General features: G+C 45.3%; 1 protein-coding gene across 1 annotated transcript in view; it reads right to left on the bottom strand.

Annotated features, from left to right (window-relative positions):
- Nucleotides 1-1,101: 1,101 nt before the first annotated feature.
- LOC128847018 (cytosolic phospholipase A2 gamma-like) overlaps nt 1,102-14,343 on the bottom strand; it is a 33,823-nt gene continuing 20,581 nt past the window's right edge. Inside the window, exons 12-15 of the mRNA XM_054046335.1 lie at nt 11,013-11,108; nt 8,308-8,462; nt 7,053-7,245; nt 1,102-1,265 (exon numbers count right to left, since the gene is read on the bottom strand). Coding sequence (XP_053902310.1) covers nt 1,102-1,265; nt 7,053-7,245; nt 8,308-8,462; nt 11,013-11,108 — 608 coding nt within the window. The remainder of the gene's footprint in view (nt 1,266-7,052; nt 7,246-8,307; nt 8,463-11,012; nt 11,109-14,343) is intronic.

Here is a 14,343-nt window from a genome sequence, read left to right on the forward strand (position 1 = left end):
ACAGCAATGCACAAACTAAGAGAAGACAGGTGTTCCTCCGCATAGCTCGCCTGTGGGGCCTACCACTGCGGGCTCTAGAGCTGGAGGACTAGAGCCTGGGTCTGTGAACTCAGAGGGGAGTGAAGCATCCATCAGGCTTCTTACCCTTGCTCTCTCTCATGCGAAGCCACAATTCCCCCCTCCCTCGCACCATGACACTATCCCACTGCTCAGTGATGAGGACCCTCGCTCAGAGGTAGCAGATGCCTCTGCAAATCCCTTCTCCCCCTGAGGCAGCCAGGGGACTTGAACAGGGGTCTCCTCCATCCCAGCTGAGTATGCTAAGTACTGGCCTAACAGTTCTGAGGGAGGCCATCTTCCTCCTTCTCACACCACAGCTCAGGCTCCACAGGTGAGGTAGGCAGAGGAACACCCGTATTTCCCGGGTTGGGAATCACTCTGGGGCTTAGGCACCTGGACACCAAGATGGCGGCTGCAGTGCACATGCCCCAAGGCTGAAACATAGGCACATGGGGAAATTTCACTGAAACAACTTCGGTGTTGAGGGAGTTTAGGTGCTACAGGGTTCCACGGCAGCTGAGCAAGAGTTTTGTGAATCCCAGGGATGCCAAAATCTGGGACTCAGGCACCTACAGGGGCAGTTAGGTGCCTAAATCCCTTTGTGAATCGAAGGCCTGGTCTACACTAGGGATCGATCTAAGTTATGCAACTTCAGCTATGTGAATAACGTAGCTGAAGTCAACGTACTTAGATCTACTTATCATGGTGTCTTCACTGTGGTAAGTTGATGGCTGACGCTCTGTCATTGACTCCGCCTGCGCCTCTCACCCTGGTGGAGTACCAGAGTCGACAGGAGAGCACTCAGCAGTCGATTTATCGCATCTAGACTAGACGCGATAAATCGACCCCCCCACTGGATCAATTGCTACCTGTCGATCCAGCAGGTAATGTAGACAAGCCCTAACACAGGGAAACAAACTCCTCCCTGCTGCACTTAGGTTCTAAGTGGTCACAGTGAACAGCCTCTCGGGAAATGTGAGATTCAGAGCCAGGCACAGAATTTCTGTCCTTCATGATCAGGAACCAAACAGAGATGTGATTTTAAAACTCCTTGGGGGAGGACACAATCTGCTGGATCTCCTTCAGAATCCTATCCTTATTGTTGGATACATTCATCTTGGCTTTTTTGAGGAGTACTTTGACATTTTCCTCTGAGTAGGATGTAGTAAAGGTGGTAAATGTGTCTCTGAAGTCCTTTATTTTATCTAGGAATAAAACAGGTTGGTAAGTGCCAAATAAAGGGAAACAATGGTACTGCTTTTACACTTTGACTGCTCCCAGAACCATAGAATCCAGGTACCTAAACAGGCAGGGGAACAACATGGCCAACTCCTAAGGTTTACTTAGAATCATGGAAATGTGGGGCTGAAAGGGACCTCGAGACATCACTAAGTCCAATTTCCTGTGCTGAGGCAGGACCAAGTGAACCTAGCCCATCCCTGACATGTGTTTGTCCAAGCTGCTCCTAAAATCTTCAGTTGAGGATTCTACTATGTCCCATGGAAGCTTATTCCAAGTGTAACTACCCTGAGAGTTAGAAAGTTTTTCCTAGTTTTTCCCACCTCTCCCTCCCCCCCCCCCGCAAAATGACCAGATGACTAGCAACATAGACAATAAAGGGAAAGAGATGCAAATGTGCATAAGTAAAAACACATCAAAGATTTTCTGACCAATTTGAATGAATTCAAATAAATCATCAGGGCCTGATGCTATTTACCCGATGGTACTGAAGGAATTAGCTGAAGAAATCTTGGAGTCACTGGCAATAATATTTATGAATTCATGGATGACAGAAGAGGTCCTAGAAGACTGGAGAAGAGCTCATCTTTAAAAAGGGGGGAAAGGAAAAGCCAGGGAACTTGGGAACCTACTAGAATAATGTCTAAAACATTAAATTTACAAATACCTGGTGGACAAAGAGGTGATCACTAGCAGCCTGCATGGATTTACCAAGAAGAAATCATGCCAAACCAGCTTGATTTCCTTCCTTGAGAGGGTAACTGATTTGGTGGATAGGGGGAATGCAGTGGACATAATATAGCTGGGCATCAGCAAGGGTTTTGATACAGTCCTGCATGACATTCTCATAAGTAAGCTGGAGAAATGTGGACTTTGTAGAACTACCATTAAGCAGATACATAATTGGTTAAACAACCTCAAAGAAAGAGTAACTATTAATGGAATGATGTAGATTGGAGGGAGTTCTCAAGTGGCGCTCCACAGGGATCTGTTCTGTGTTAAATGTTGTTTAACATCTTAATTAATGACCTGGATGTAGAACTAGAGAATATACTTATCTAGTTTGCAGATGACACAAAGCTAGAGTGGTTGCCAACACTTTGGAGGATAGAGTTAAAATTCAAAGGGATCTTGATAAATTGGAGCACTGGGCTATAGACAACAAAATGAAATTCAACAAAGACAAATGTAAAGTTCTGCACTTAGGGAAGAAAAACCAAATGCACAAATACAGAATGGGGGGTAACTGGCTTGGCAGCAGCACTGCTGAGAAGGATCTGGGAGTTGTGGTGGATCAATATGAGTCAGAAATGTGATGCTGTTGCAAAGAAAGCAAATGCAATTTTAGGCTGCATTAACAGAGGCATAGAATGCAAGTCACAGGAGGTGATAGTACTACTGTACTCAGCGCTGGATAGACCTCATCTGGAGTACTAATTTTGGTCACTAATGTATAGAAAGGATATACAGAAGCTGGAAAGGCTCCAGAGGTGAGCAACAAATTGATCAAAGGGATGGAATGCAATCCCTATGAGCAAAGGCTGAAGGAACAGGGTATGTTTAGTTTGGAAAAGAGGAGATTAAGTGGGGCATGATAGCAGTCTTCAAATACTTAAAAGGCTGCTGTCATAAATATAAAGGGAAGGGTAACAACGTTTATGTATGCAGTAACATAACCTCCCTCCTGGCCAGAGGTACAGAATCCCCTTACCTGTAAGGGGTTAATCAGGTCATTTAACTTAGTTGGCACCTAACCAGAAGGACCAATGGGGAAAAAAGATACTTTCAAATTGGGTGTGGGGGAGGTTTTGTTTGTGCTCTCTTTGTTGGTTCCCTCTCAGGACAAAGAGAGAGACCAAGTAGGTAAAATAGCTCCTAATAAGATCCTGAAATTATACATCTAAAATTACAGAAATTGTAAGTAATAGCAAGGAAATGCATTAGATTAGCTTTTGTTTTAGCTTGTGAATTTTCCCTATGCTAAGAGGTAATTTTATTCCTGTTTTGTAACTGGGAAGCAGAGTCAGAGCGGAATCCTCTGTGTTTTAAATCTTTTTATTTACCCTGTAAAGGTATCTTCCATCCTGATTTTGCAGCTGTGATTCTTTTATTTTTTTAAATAAAATTCTTCTTTTAAGATCCTGATTGATTTTCAGTGTCCTAAAAACCAGGGATTTGGTCTGTGCTCACTTTGTTTACCTATTTGGTTAGTATATTATTCTCAAGCCTCCCCAGGAAAGGGGGAGAGGGGCTTCAGGGGATATTTTGGGGGAGATAGGGCTCCAAGTGGCCCTTCCCTGAATGTTTGTTTAAATCACTTGGTGGTGGTAGCAATACCGTCCAAGTATAAGAAAAGGAATTTGTGCCTTGAGGAAGTTTTTAACGTAAGCTGTTGGAATATAAACTAAGAGGGTCTTTCATGCGGGTCCCCAGATCTGTACCCCAGAGTTCAGAGTTGGGAGGGAACCCTAGCAGCTGCCATAAAAAAGATGGAGAAAAGTTATTCTCTCTTGCCACAGAGGGCAGGATAAGAGGCAATGGGTTCAAACTACAGCACAGTAGATTTAGACTGAATCTCTGGAAAAAAATCCTAACTGTAAGAATGGTAGGACAATGGAACAAACTGCTTAGGGAGGTTGTGGAACCTCCTTCACTGAGGTTTTCAAAAGAAGGCTGGGTAGCCATCTGTCTGGGATAGTTTAGACAAAATAAATCCTGAATCTTGGCTGGGGGTTAGACTAGATGACCCTTGCGGTCCCTTCTAACCTTATAGTTCTATGATTCTAATAGTGAACCTAAATCTCCCAGGTTCCACATTAAGCCCATGACTTCTTGTCCTATCTTCAATGGACATGGAGAATTGTTGATCCCATCCTCTTTATAAAGCGCTTAACATATTTGAAGACTGTTATCAGGATTAGATGAGGATCACAGCTGTTATTTATATTTTCAAAAGTAAGTTTCCAGTCCTTAGGTTTCAGAGTAAATCCGGAAAATATGACACTGATGCACTTTAAAGGCTTAGAGACCAGCAAACAAATACAAATAACCAAACGCTTATTGTTTTGTTAACAATGTCATGATTTTAAGCCCATCTCATGCTTTTAAGGGAGCTTAGCTAGATAGATAGATAGGCTATCCCCATACACTCACTTACTCACTTACTCTATCTATCTATCTATCTATCTATCTATCTATCTATCTATCTATCTATCTGTATACACTGGTGTGATTGACTGTATGTTACCTGGCTGCACCTGGAGGGAGAGTCAGACTTAACTGAAGGTAAGTGCCAGCTGAGGTGGGTGCTAGGTGAGCTCCATGAAGGCAGGAATTTCACAGAAGAAGGGGGCTGCAAGGAGGACCTCTGTCTGGGTTAGGGAGTGGAGAGATATGGAAGAGAGCTGGCCCCAGGGATGGTCTCCTGAGTTTGGAAATCTGGCAAGAGGCAGTGAGAGAAAGCATCCACTGGAACAAAGCAGGCTCCAGTACTAAGCCCTGATCAAAGGGCAGGATTTGGAGAATCAGGGAAAGAGCCCTGGGAGTTGCTCAACAGAGGAACAAAGCAGTAGGGACGATGAGAGGCCAAGCCTGAGAAGGATAGAAATTGGCTTGAGTTCATCCTTTTATCTTAGGGTTTTTGTTAGGGGATTCCAGGGGAGAGCCCTGGCCCTGAAAGTAGGCTGAACCTAGAGAGGTTTGGAGGGAGAAGGCCTGTGAAAGGAGTGGACCTTAATTGTTGGTTATAGGGCCCCTGGGCTGAAACCCGGTGGAGTGCGTGGGCCAGGGTTCCCTTACCAGCCACAGGAGAAAGTGGCATGAAGTCCTTGAGAAGGGGACACGGATGACTGGACGTCATGTGGAAAGGTTGCTCAAGCTCCCTAGGATCTAGAGTTGGTGCCAGAGACCTGATATAAGGACACTAGACTTTTTTCTGGGACCCTGGTACATCGGAATGGGTGGATTTACATTATGACCTGACCCAAGGGCTGAGTCCTGGGAAAAGGCAGTCCACCAGAGTGACCATCAGCTGGGGGCTCCAGATGGAGAGACAGACGTTATGCTCACACCTGGCCACAAGGAGATGCTCTATTGATGAGTCCCCGCCCCTATCTTCCCTACCATCCTCAGTTTATCTATTGTATTTTCGTTCCCTTTGCAAACTAGGAAAAACACACATCTTCCAGACACCTTTGTTTGCTGGGCAGCTGGAAGATTGATGCGAGTTAGGTGTCCAAATCCTTTTCAGGATCTGCAATTACATGACCAGTGCAGCAGGTCAAAGCTGAATCTGCCCAATGAGTCCAAGGGAGTCTGTATCTCATGTAATTCACATGTTGACAGGCCAAGAGGAAGTGTAAGTGACACCAAGTGTAAGGTCCCTTTCCACTCCCCACTGAAGGTGGCCTGTTCTGCCACATCTCCTCTCAGTTACAGAGAGTGAAAATCTAGAGAAATCCATTTCATTTGAGTAAAATATATATAAAACAATTTAAAACATTGATCAAAAAGAATTTGCACCTTTGTCTTGATTAGTGTGAACCAAAGGGCCTAGTTTCTCACCGCAGGGTGATTCTCAATCAATTGAAAAGCAGCACATTTAAAACAGGTGATGGGGGATTATTTTGCTGAGCACACAAGTGACCTATGGAACTCATTGCTGCAGGGACTACCATGGGCCGGTCACAATAGGATTGTAGGAAGTGTTGGATATTATGCAAACATCCCTGGATTAAAGACAATGCAAAAGATATAAACCTGCCTGCATTAGCCCATATGAAAACTACTTCTCCAGGAAAGGTTTATTTGTAATTGTTTATTATGGGGTTTTGTGCCCCTCCTTGTGAATCATGTGGTGTTGGCCACTGTCAGAGTCAGGACAGAAGGCTAGATGGACCCTGCTTTGGTAGACAGTGGCAATACCTGAGCTCCTCTGCTCATGTCCACCAGTGTCAGTCAATCCATTTCAGTCAGTGAGCTCCGACCAGACACATGGGGTGAGGTTCACAGTGGAACTCAGGTGTTGGGATACTGAGAGTCACGGCGCCTATAAAATTTTAGACCCCTATGAAATCACTGGGATTCACACGGGCTGAGTTGGGCGCCCAGGATCCTGGTGCAATGAATGAAGAGAGACAGGCTCCTGGGAAAGTGATCCACAAACTCAGCACCCAAGTCCAGGCTGGAGGAAGGCGCCTGTCTCTGCTTGGGGTTCGCAGCTGTGACGACAGACACTCTATAGCCTGGTGGTTACAGCACTTACACGGGCTGTGGAGGGCCCAGCATCCAGTCCCCCTGCTCTGCTGACTCTTCAATTATTTATCCAAAGTGTAACAGCTACAACAGGAGATACTGAGGGACTCCCACATCACAATATCCCCTTGCCCACTGGTTTTGGCATTTGCCTGAGAGACAGCACACAGGGGCCTGATCCTGCAGGCAATGCTTCAGCACATCTGCCAGAGCCAAGTGAGGAGAAATGCCTCTCTTCGTGCATCTGGGAGCCTGGGATGGGGCAGCAGTGGACATGCCCAGAGACACAAACACAGACACTGAGAGAACTTTTCTGCAGATCTTAGGCCCTGAGCAAATGTAGATTCCTATAGAGTCTGGTGGCAGCTGAGCAGGGGGTTTGTGATCCCCAATGAGGCCTGATCCTGACATTTAGGTGGCTAAACCAGCAATGAGGCACTTAAGTCCCTTTGTGAATCTAGCCTGTAGAGTTTTAGAAGAGTGGTGTACAATTAAGTTACCTGGACAATTTTTGTTGTTGAAGAGAGGGAAGTGCATGACGGTAGGAACATCTTTTCCTTTGAAGGCAGGAACAGCTATTCCTTTGAAGATGTAGCAGTCAGAGGGGTTATCAATGTCCTTAATCTCTTCTGGCTTTATCTCGGGAAATGGGATGTTATTTGTCTGACAATACTTGGCAGTTTTCTTGATGGTCTGGGAAGGAGGGAAAAGTGATTTAAATATAAACAAGTAAATAAATAAATAAATGACCATCTACACTAATAAAATGTGATATCACTAATATGGCCAGGCTAGAGAGTTAAAAATACCCCTAACCTACAGTGTACAAACATTCCAAGAAGCCTCTAAGGAACTGGCTAATTGAGGGCCTCCATGGAAACCAGACATGACCCTGTTGCCATATATGTGTAGCCAGAATCTTTGTATAACAATGCATACATATACTGTGGCTGAGGTTTTCAAAAGCTCCTAAGGGATGTGGATGCTCAGTTCCCATTAAAATTAATCCCTTAGATGCCTTTGAAAACCTCAGCCCATGGTAATAAACAGAAATCAAAACCCAGAACTTTAGCTCCAAAAGCAAAGTTTGATTTTTGTTTTGTTTCATTTTTTTTCAAATTCACCTATAGGAAAACTCGTACTCGATGTAAACAAAGTAGCAAAGTGTTATAGTAGTGTGGCCACTAGAGGGAGACAATATCACCTATGGCGCACTAGTCATATGTGAGGCTGAGGTTAGCAAAATTGCAGAGTTCTAACTGACTTATTGGAACTCAGTTCACATTTCTACTGACCCCGTCTCCTCCTGCTAGAGTGCTCTTGGCTCTTTGGTGCTAACAGAAATAAAAATGGTCAAACCTAATGGCTGTCATTTAGCACATCAGATAAGACTGTGATACACACAGGGGCACATCTGTGGAGTAAGCAGATGCCATTTTTACACAGAATAAAACTGAACTTCAAGGAATTTCCTCTTCTTCCATGATATCCAAAGGGAAAGAAATGTCATGACTGGTCACATGCCCTTACCCCAAGCCCAAGTGACCTTGCAGGTAATAAGGGAAATAGTCCCAGTGGATCCTATATGTACACACATCTCAAATTGTGATTCCAACAGAACATTCAGGGAATCTAAATTACTGCTGCTAACAACAGTGTAACCTCACTGGGTCATGGTTCAAGTTCTGGGTATTTGTGTAGTGCTTGATCCCAATTGGGATGTTGGGAGACATCACAATAAATAACAGTCGTTACCTCGAAAGGATCCCCGTCACTGAAGTCGAAGGAGAGGATCAGTTTCACTTTCCTCTCTGGGCGCAGAACGAGGGGGTAGGCGGAATTTATGGCAATGCCGGCATCGATCAAGTGGATGAATTCTTCGTTGGTCAATCCAGTAGATTGGGCTTTACCTACGAAAGTGCATCCACATATTGTTTTAGGCTGTGATTTTTCTAAGGGGTCACAATCAGTGAGGTGCCCAAATCCCCCTGAATTCCATGTGCCTTTTCAAAGGTGCCTAAGCTGGCAGATAAACTCCTAGTGGGATTTCCTAAGGCACCTAAGCAGGTTAGGCACTGTCAGGAGTAAGGACCCACAGCCATCCTGCTTACATGCTAGCTTAACGCCCCCCACTCCCCCCCGCAGTCTAATGAGTGCTACTGGGCCCCCACTGAGCCACCTGATTAGCCCAACCACCCGACTGGCTGTGGGGATCTGCAGACTTGATCTTATGACCAGTGGCAGGGTGCTGGCAGCTCAAAGCAATCACCCATGGCTGGGAGAGCTCCTGCTTCTGCCCTGTGCCCAGTCTTGCACCCACCTTGCCTTGCTCCAGGTAACCGGCTCTGATTCCTGGCCTCTGACTCTGCATTTGACCCTCGGCACTGGCCCCCTGCTTTTGATTCTGGCACTGACCATCGGCTCTAATTCCTGGCTACTGATGCCTTCTGTCACCACTTGGCATGACTCTTGCTCTAGCTGTTAGGCATGATGTCCCCCATCATGGTCACTGTCAGGTACCGAATTCCATTTGAAACTAGTGGGAGTTAGGTGCCTACCCTGCTTGCGTGCTTCTGTAATTACCACAAGATGCCAGACTTGCAAAGGTAGGTTGCTGCCTAGAGATACAGAGAGAGGCCCAGTGGGTATTCAAAAGCTCCCAGGGCCCAGATTGATAAAGGTATTTACGCACTTCTGCCCTCAGCACCTAACAGATTTTGGAGCCTAATTTCAATTTTTCAAAGGGATTTGGGCACTTAGGAGCCAAAATCCAATTGGCTCCCTATAGTCCTAAATCAGTTTGGTGTTGCAATGCTGACCACATCAATGCCTAAATACCTTTAACAATCTGGGCCTCGGTGTCTGAATCCCATTAACCCCAGATGTCTATCAATATCTTTAGGCACCAAAACTTTGCCCTGAGGCTCCTTGAAAAACTTCAGCTCTACTTTTGTGAAATTAGCATCTAAACCACCTCAGTGACACATGGGCATCATCAACAAACACATATTTGAGCCAGTGTTTGGTAAATCTCCATTTTAGGAGAATCCCGGCTGCCTTATAAAGACGTTCTGACTCAGGACAAATTCTGAATCATATTAATACATAGCACATCTACTGTTTGCTTTGACAGTAGCTCACAACAACAATGCACTGACAATCATCTGTCCAAACAAAATCCCCACATTCCCTTCTGATTTCATATGAAGTCCCTTTTATTTACTTCCCATGAACACTCAAAAAGGCAATTCTAGTTGGTTAAAAAATGAAAAAGATCTGCCTCCCCGCCACAAAAAAAGAGTTGAAATTTTAAAATTGTTTCATTCTACAGGGATGGAAGCTGACTCATTTTCTCCTTTTCATGAACAACAACAGAGATTTTAATCCAATAATTTCCTGAAAAAATTGATTTTGTTCTGTGAAAAGTTGATTTTAGAAAATGGCCATTTTCTACTCAGAATAAAAATATCACTTGATAAATGTTGACCAGCTGTAAAGAATACCTCTTGCCTAATGATGGTGGGGGACACCTTGCAATCTGATTGTTTTAAAACCTTGTAAAATACATTGCCACACTAGCTCTCAAACAGTGGTGAGTGGATAATGCAAACCAAACCAAAACAAATATCCTGAAAAGTTTGTTGGAACAAAAAGCAGAAATTCCATTTTTACTGCTGCTTTTATTCTCTCCTGTGCACAATTATTTTCATAGGTTTGTGATAATTCTCATAGTCCTCAACATCCTCCCTCTGGGGCCTTGAGAAAGTCATTTCTCATTTTTGCACCTCAGGAAATTCTCAGCTATCACCAGACAATCAGGTAATATGGTATCGTGGAGGCCGATAAACAGGTTATTAGATACAGAATTTGTGATAACTTTCATGACACTATCTTTAAAGCTCTTTGTGGGCTATAAGATAGCTACCCCTCTCCAATCCCTTCCCCACTGCTGCCCCTTTCCCACCCCCACCCTCTGCTGCCCCTAGTGCCCATTATACAGTATAGCTGCCACTTCCCCACCCACACACCCTCTGCTTCCCCCAGTGCCCATTATACAGTTTAACTACCCCTTCCCACCCCTTCAAGCTGGGAATGGGTGACAGGGGATGGATCACTTGATGATTACCTGTTCTGTTCATCACCTCTGAAGTCCCTGGCATTGGCCATTTTCGGAAGACAAGATACTGGGCTTGATGGACCATTGGTCTGAGCCAGTATGGCTGTTCTTATGTTCTCACCCTCTGCTGCCCCCTGCAACACATTACACAGTATAGCTGCCCCTTTCCTGTCTCCCACCCTCTGCTGCCTTCTTCTGCCCATTATACAACACAGCTGCCTTTTTCTCATTACTTTCTATTTAATCTATTCTCTGTCAAAACAGAACCTTGAAAAACAGGGAAATTCATACCACAGATGTAGAAACAAATGTGGAACGTGCAATTCAAATGGATTTTGCTTACCATTTGTGTACAGAAAGTTGTTGGTGTACCCCCATGTCCAGTAACAGATACAGGTCACAGTTTTCCATAAAAATTGCCATACACTCCTTACATTTTCTATTAGGCAAGAAAAAATCACAATAAAAATCAAAGCTGAAAATAAGTACAAAGAAATAGCTAGGGGAAGTCTGCAGACTGAATTCCTTTTTTCCTCTCAGTTGCTATTAGGTGTGAGTAGGGGCAAAGACAGGTATTTGTTGATCCAAAGGCACTCAGGAAGCGTAGTGCCCCTTGCAGGGCAATTGCAGTAAACACAGAGGTTATTCTGCTTCGTGGCTGCTGGACTCAGCCTGTCTGATTTTCTAGCTCCCAGACTGACTGGCAGGATGGAGGGACTCCTACTTGCTGGGCTGTTAGGAGTGGGTGCAGGCCCCGCTGACAATGGATGTTTCTTCGCATTTTCACAGGCATAACTAAGGACCAGTTTTGGTATGACAGGACTTGGAATGGGGATGGAGTTTGAGGAGAGAGTGGTGAGTTGGGAGTGAATGGGCTGGCCAGAAGACTGCCTGGATCAGGGGGAACCCACAACTCCAGGGTCTTTTCACAGAGAAATTTGAAATTTTGGGATTTGTTCTGAATCAAGAACAAAATGGATTAACTGATGGAAAATATTGTTTTTTAGAAATAACTCTTTTACCTTGGTTGAATTACCAGACCTAGAACACCTGACATTGTGCTTCTCACTATGCTTGTAAAAAATAAATAAATAAATAATTGTACTGTCACCAATTCTGTTGATCGTTAATAAAAAAATAGTAACTGAATTTACTTTCTCCAAAAGTAGGATTAGCCTTTGTTTACTGAAAGACCTCGAAGGCTGCTAGATACTTAACGGCCACACTCCTTCAATATTGTATTACTTCAGGATAAGTTCTAAATGGCCTTGTGTTCTCTTTAATTACAGCAAAGTCCTTCCAGGCCAGATTTTAAAAGAAATGTTTAAGCACCTAGTGGGATTTTGAAATCAGTGGGAGTTAAGTGCCTAGATGCTTTCAAACATCCCACTCCATGCTTAAATGCCATTAAAAATTTGGCCCTGAAACTGACAAGCACTCTTAGGCCTGGTCTACACTACGATTTTAGGTCGAATTTAGCAGCATTACCTTGATTTAAGCCTGGACCCGTCCACACGATGAAGCCCTTTTTTCCGACTTAAAGGGCTCTTTAAATCAATTTCTTACTCCACCTCCGACGAGGTGATTAGCGCTGAAATCGGCTTTGCTGGGTCGAATTTGGGGTAGTGTGGACACAATTAGACGGTATTGGCCTCCAGGAGCTATCCCAGAGTGCTCCATTGTGATCACTCTGGACAGTGCTCTCAACTCAGATGCACTGGCCAGATAGACAGGAAAAGGCCTGTGAACTTTTGAATCTCATTTCCTGTTTGGCCAGCGTGGCAAGGTGCAGGTGAGTGCAGATCTCATCAGCACAGGTAAACATGATGGAGTCCCAGGATTGCAAAAGAGCTCCAGCATGGACTGAACGGGAGGTACGGGATCTGCTCGCCCTCTGGGGAGATGAATCAGTGCTAGCTGAACTCCGTTGCAGTAAATGAAATGCCAAAACATTAGAAAAAGTCTCAAAGGGCATGAAGGACAAAGGCCATAACAGGGACGCATAGCAGTGCTGCGTGAAAATTAAGGAGCTAAGGCAAGCCTACCACAAAACCAGAGAGGCAAACGGAAGGTCCGGGCAGAGCCACAGACATGCCGTTTCTATGCTGACCTGCATGCCATGCTAGGGGGTGCAGCCACCAGTACCCCAACCCTGTGCTTTGACTCCATCAATGGAGAATCATGCAACAAGGAAGCAGGTTTTGGGGATGAGGAAGATGATGACGAAGAGATGGAAGATAGCTCACAGCAAGGAAGTGGAGAAACCGGTTTCCCCAACAGCCAAGATATGTTTCTCATCCTGGACCTGGAGCCAGTACCCCCAGAACCAACCCAAGGCATGCTCACGGACCCTGTAGGCAGAGAAGGGACCTCTGGTGAGTGTACCTTTGTAAATATTACACATGGTTTAAAAGCAAGCATATTTAATGATTAATCTGCCCTGGCATTTGCGGCCAGTACAGCTACTGCAAAAGTCTGTTAACGTGTATGGGGATGGAGTGCAAATCCAGGTGTTTGCTGGCATTCAGACAACATCTGTTCCTTATCTCTCTCTAGTGTTATCCTCAGGAGAGTGATATCATTCATGGTCACCTGGAATCGGCATTCCACAGCATGAACCTGCCCCATTAACAGCTTGATGTGCACATTGCCGGGGCCCGCACTTTGCGAGAAGTCTATGTCCATGTCTATGTCCTCATCAGTCTCATCAGCACGCTGCCGTCGCCTCCTCACCTGGTTTTGCTTTGGCAGGTTCTGGTTCTGCATATACTCCAGGATACTGCATGTGGTGTTTACAGTGCTCATAATTGCCGCGGTGATCTCAGCGGGCTACCTGATCCCAGTGCTATGGCGTCTGGGCTGAAAAAAGGCACGAAACGATTGTCTGCTCTGACGGAGGGAGGGGCGACTGACGACATGGCTTACAGGGAATTACAGTCCACAAAGGGGGTGGCTTTGCATCAAGGAGAAACACAAACAACTGTCACACAGAATGGCACCCTCAAGGATCAAACTCAAAACCCTGGGTTTAGCAGGCCGTTGATTTCACGGAGTGCGGGAGGAAGCAAATGAATACAAAACAAATCGGGTCTATTTCTTGTTTTGATCCACTCCATCTATCTTTTACATCTTTAGGGTGGCAGCAGATGGTGCAGTTTGACTGCTAGCCATTGTCGTCTCCTGGGTGCTCAGCAGAAGGAGTCTGCCCAGGCACCCGTGACTGACCTCACCAAGGTCGGTTAAAAGAGCACCCAGGAATATGACGATGATGGCTACCAGTCATAATGCACCGTCTGCTGCCAAAAGGCAATGAGCTGCTGCTGTGTAGCAATGCGGTCCCATGTCTGCGAGCACCCAGGAGACTTACAGTGACGGTCAGCTGTGCGGGTTCCATGCTTGCCGTGGTATGGCGTCTGCACAGGTAACCCAGGAAAAAAGGCGCAAAATGATTGCCTGCCGTTGTTTTCACGGAGGGAGGGAGGGAGAGGAGGGCCTGATGACATTTACCCAGAACCACCTGCGACACCGTTTTTTGGGATCTCAACCCAGAATCCTAATGGGCAGCGGAGACTGCGGGAACTGTGGGATAGCTACTCATAGCTACCCACAGTGCAACGCTCCGGAAGTGGATGCTAGCCTCAATACTGTGGATGCAGTCCACTGACTTAATGCAC

Source organism: Malaclemys terrapin, chromosome 12, assembly GCF_027887155.1.
Source record: "Malaclemys terrapin pileata isolate rMalTer1 chromosome 12, rMalTer1.hap1, whole genome shotgun sequence".
Taxonomy (NCBI): domain Eukaryota; kingdom Metazoa; phylum Chordata; order Testudines; family Emydidae; genus Malaclemys; species Malaclemys terrapin.